The sequence below is a fragment of the Vigna unguiculata genome, chromosome 3 (assembly GCF_004118075.2).
Source record: "Vigna unguiculata cultivar IT97K-499-35 chromosome 3, ASM411807v1, whole genome shotgun sequence".
NCBI classification, from domain to species: Eukaryota; Viridiplantae; Streptophyta; class Magnoliopsida; order Fabales; family Fabaceae; genus Vigna; species Vigna unguiculata.
The window spans coordinates 59032833-59036428 of record NC_040281.1 but is presented as its reverse complement, the minus strand read 5'-3'; the positions used below and the strand labels follow the sequence as shown (position 1 = coordinate 59036428).

The following is a 3596-nucleotide window of genomic DNA, read 5'->3' as shown; positions in this document are numbered from 1 at the left end:
AAAAAACTATAGTATGTGTTACTGTCTCTTTGGATGGTGTGTAGTGAGTGATGTCACTGAATTTTATTGTTCTTTTCCGATGTGCTGCCAATAATACATTAATAAAAAGACAGAAAAAAAATGATATTTTGGCCACTATAATGTTCTGCAAAAGAACAAAACTACAGTAAAGAGATCATATATCTATAGCAAACAAGTTCACTTTTTTGCAGAAATTAACGTAAGTAGAGTTATTTAGCTTTTAGTGTATGTGATTGGTTTTTGCAGGGATTGACAGATGTAACTGTAGGATTGGTTGGTTTAAAAGAAACAATAAATAAAAGGTTGTTTGGTTTGAACTTTGAAAGAAGGGATCTTTCCCTAAGAAAAAAAGATTTAACAACTAAGAAGAGTTGTTAGGAAAGATGAGTCTATACGCATATGGTCACATGCAACTGAGTTGGCTATGTCGTAATGCCAAACAACAAATTAGACATTCTCTTAAACTAAATCAACATTTAACATCTCAATATCATTCATTTCAAAGACAAGAGATAATAAGATAGCAAAAAGTGCTGCATTACTTTAAGTATTTTAGTACCATTTTTCAATTAAAATTAGATTTTCATTTAAGTAGTTTGTGTAATAAAAGTTCAAAAATTGTTTCAGGAATAAGTAATACCAAGATATATAAATGTCTCTTTGGCATAAAACTAAAGAAAAGAGAAGTATTTTCCATGTCAGTTCATAAACTTAAACTCTTTCTTCGCTAGTAACATGCTTAACCATGGTCGTGCACACCTACCATTTTCATTGTGATTATAAAATTGATGCTAATAATATACAACAGCCTCATCCATCCGCAGATTACTAAACACAACTTAGATGCTTCACGCAACTTATAATTAGCCTCCATTTTTAAAGCATTCCCAGAGTCAATATCACAGTTTCTCAAATTGCCAGACTGTTCGTGAAACAGACCTTTGTTGTTTCTCTCATCAATCATTCTCCAATTATACATTTTATCTTCCTATTTAACTATTTATTTATCAACTACATATTTTTTTGTTGCTCATGCTCAAGTGGGGTCATGTTGAGTATATATAAGTGGATACATAACATTGACGTTGGAACCAACTCGAAGAAGCAAAGTACAAGAGTTAGTAACATGGAAACTCCTAACTTTGTCTTCTTCTCCTTGCTTCTTCTCTTGACTAGCACAACTATAAGCTCAGCTCAACTCACGCGTGGCTTCTACCACAATGTCTGCCCCAATGTGGAGCAGTTGGTACGCTCTGCTGTTGCACAGAAGTTCCAGCAGACTTTTGTCACTGCTCCTGCCACTCTGAGACTCTACTTCCATGATTGCTTTGTGAGGGTGTGTGCACCTTCTTCATCACTTCATCGTTTTCTTATCTCAGCTTGCTTTGATTTCGCATATACCTCTAACTATTAACCATATCAGTTAACTAAAACGAAAATTATGCGTGCACAGTTTTGCATTCAGGAACCTGCACAAAACTATATAGAGCCTTTATACAATTAGTCTATGCCATCAGTTTAAGAACATTTTTCTAGTGAAATGAAACTATATATATAAACAAATTTGTTGTTGTGCACACAGGGTTGTGATGCTTCGATTCTGCTCGCAAATAGTAACTCAGAAAAGGATCACCCTGATGATATATCTCTAGCTGGAGATGGCTTTGACACGGTGATTAAAGCCAAGGCAGCTGTTGATAGTGACCCCAAGTGCCGGAACAAAGTCTCTTGTGCTGATATACTCGCTCTGGCTACTAGGGATGTTGTAAATTTGGTATGATTGCAATTTCTCTATGAAATTATTGGCAAACATTTCTAAACCATTTGATCGAATACCAGGCATGCATGCAGATTAAGAGTTGTACACCGTGTGACATTTCGTTTTCTAACAGTAAAAAGTGCATAAAATTGTAGGCTGGGGGACCATTTTACGATGTTGAATTGGGAAGGCGTGATGGTAGAATATCTACTATTGCAAGTGTTCAACGCCATCTTCCTCACCCTGATTTCAATTTGGATCAGCTCAACTCCATGTTCAACTTCAATGGCCTATCTCAGACAGATATGATTGCATTATCAGGTATTTTCTTTCACTGACAAAAAAAAAAGTTTTTTTTTTTTTTTATGCAGTCATACTTTTTAAAACAAGAGAGTAAAGAATGTTAAATATGTTAGGTGCACACACAATTGGGTTCTCTCACTGCAGCCGCTTCTCGAATCGAATCTACAACTTCAGCCCCAGAAACAGAATCGATCCAACGCTGAATTTACAATATGCTTTTCAGCTTAGACAGATGTGCCCCTTAAGGGTTGATCCTAGAATTGCCATAAACATGGACCCTGTGACGCCTGATAAGTTTGACAACCAATACTTCAAGAATCTGCAGCAAGGACGGGGTCTCTTCACCTCTGATCAGGTGCTGTTTACAGATTCAAGGTCAAAGGCCACAGTCAACTCTTTTGCATCAGATGAAACAACTTTTCAGAAAGCTTTTATTGATGCAATTACCAAGTTGGGAAGGGTTGGTGTTAAAACGGGAAATCAAGGTGAAATTAGGTTTGATTGCACCAGGCCAAACTAGAAAAAGTGCAACTATGCTATCGTCATCAGCAGCAGCAGCAGCATTATTCCATTTTGGAGTTTGCATGAGTATTTTTAGTCTATGACGGCTTGAGTTTGAGTTTGCATCAATTATGTATATTTGATAATTCATTATTGTGTTAATAATTAATGGAGTTCTCAAAGCCCCATTCATTGCTTCCAGTTATTACATGATCAATATTGTATGATTAATGCATAATGTTTTTAGAAAATAAAAATATTGAGTAAATTATTTTTTAATTTCTTCTTCTTTTCAATAAAATAGAAGCACCCCTTTAGGTTTGATTTATTTGTTGAAGATTGGAAAAATGTTATTCTAGTTGAAATAATTTAGTGATTATTTTATAGATTTTAAAAAAGTTTCATTTATGTTTATTTACGATCAGAAAAATCATTTCATTAGAAAATAATTGTTTTTATGAAAAAAAAAAGGTATAAATAACATCTTGTTGAGATTCCTGATATTTCGTTGTAACAAATAAAATAATGATTATCTTTCGAAACAAAGTAATTCATTAGTTATAGAAAAAAGAAAAAAAAATTAAACAAACCGAGATTTTTTTTTTCATCCAATTATAACCTTCCGATAATAGTGTTTTGGGTTAAATAAGTTAGTTTTATATTGTTCATTTCTCCGGGACCATTTTTAAGAGTTTACGTTTCTAAAAGGTAAACTTATCCAAATTATGACAAACGGGTATTCTGTTATTTATATTATTATTTTAAGAGTTTTTTTTTTAAGAAATTATTGTTTAAAGAGTTAGTAAAGTCAAATGAATTATTAAATTTGGATGATGTGGGGTAAGATAATGTTTTACTCTCTTTTTTTAATGTCATAGTTGTCAAAAAAAAAAAATTCATAGTATCATTTTTAATGAAATCATCAATTAAGAAACACATATATTAGAGGAGTGACCACAAGAAACATAAAGTCAAAGTCAAACAATAAGCTTTTAGAAAAGTGATAACTAGA

The 3596-nt window shown here is 33.0% G+C and overlaps 1 protein-coding gene across 1 annotated transcript; it reads left to right on the top strand.

Moving 5' to 3' along the window:
• Positions 1–1097: 1097 nt before the first annotated feature.
• On the top strand, positions 1098–2863 carry LOC114176827 (peroxidase 16-like). The gene is made up of 4 exons (XM_028062007.1): positions 1098–1357; positions 1604–1795; positions 1936–2101; positions 2197–2863. Exons 1-4 carry the CDS (start codon positions 1148–1150, stop codon positions 2601–2603), a joined length of 975 nt encoding a protein of 324 aa, XP_027917808.1. The 5' UTR covers positions 1098–1147; the 3' UTR covers positions 2604–2863.
• Positions 2864–3596: the final 733 nt, after the last annotated feature.

Coding starts and splice junctions, on each gene's coding strand:
- LOC114176827 (XM_028062007.1), top strand. CDS start 1,148: ATGGAAACTCCTAACTTTGTCTTCTTCTCCTTGCTTCTTCTCTTGACT. Junction 1,796..1,935: donor CTAGGGATGTTGTAAATTTG/GTATGATTGCAA, acceptor ATAAAATTGTAG/GCTGGGGGACCATTTTACGA. Junction 2,102..2,196: donor AGATATGATTGCATTATCAG/GTATTTTCTTTC, acceptor TAAATATGTTAG/GTGCACACACAATTGGGTTC.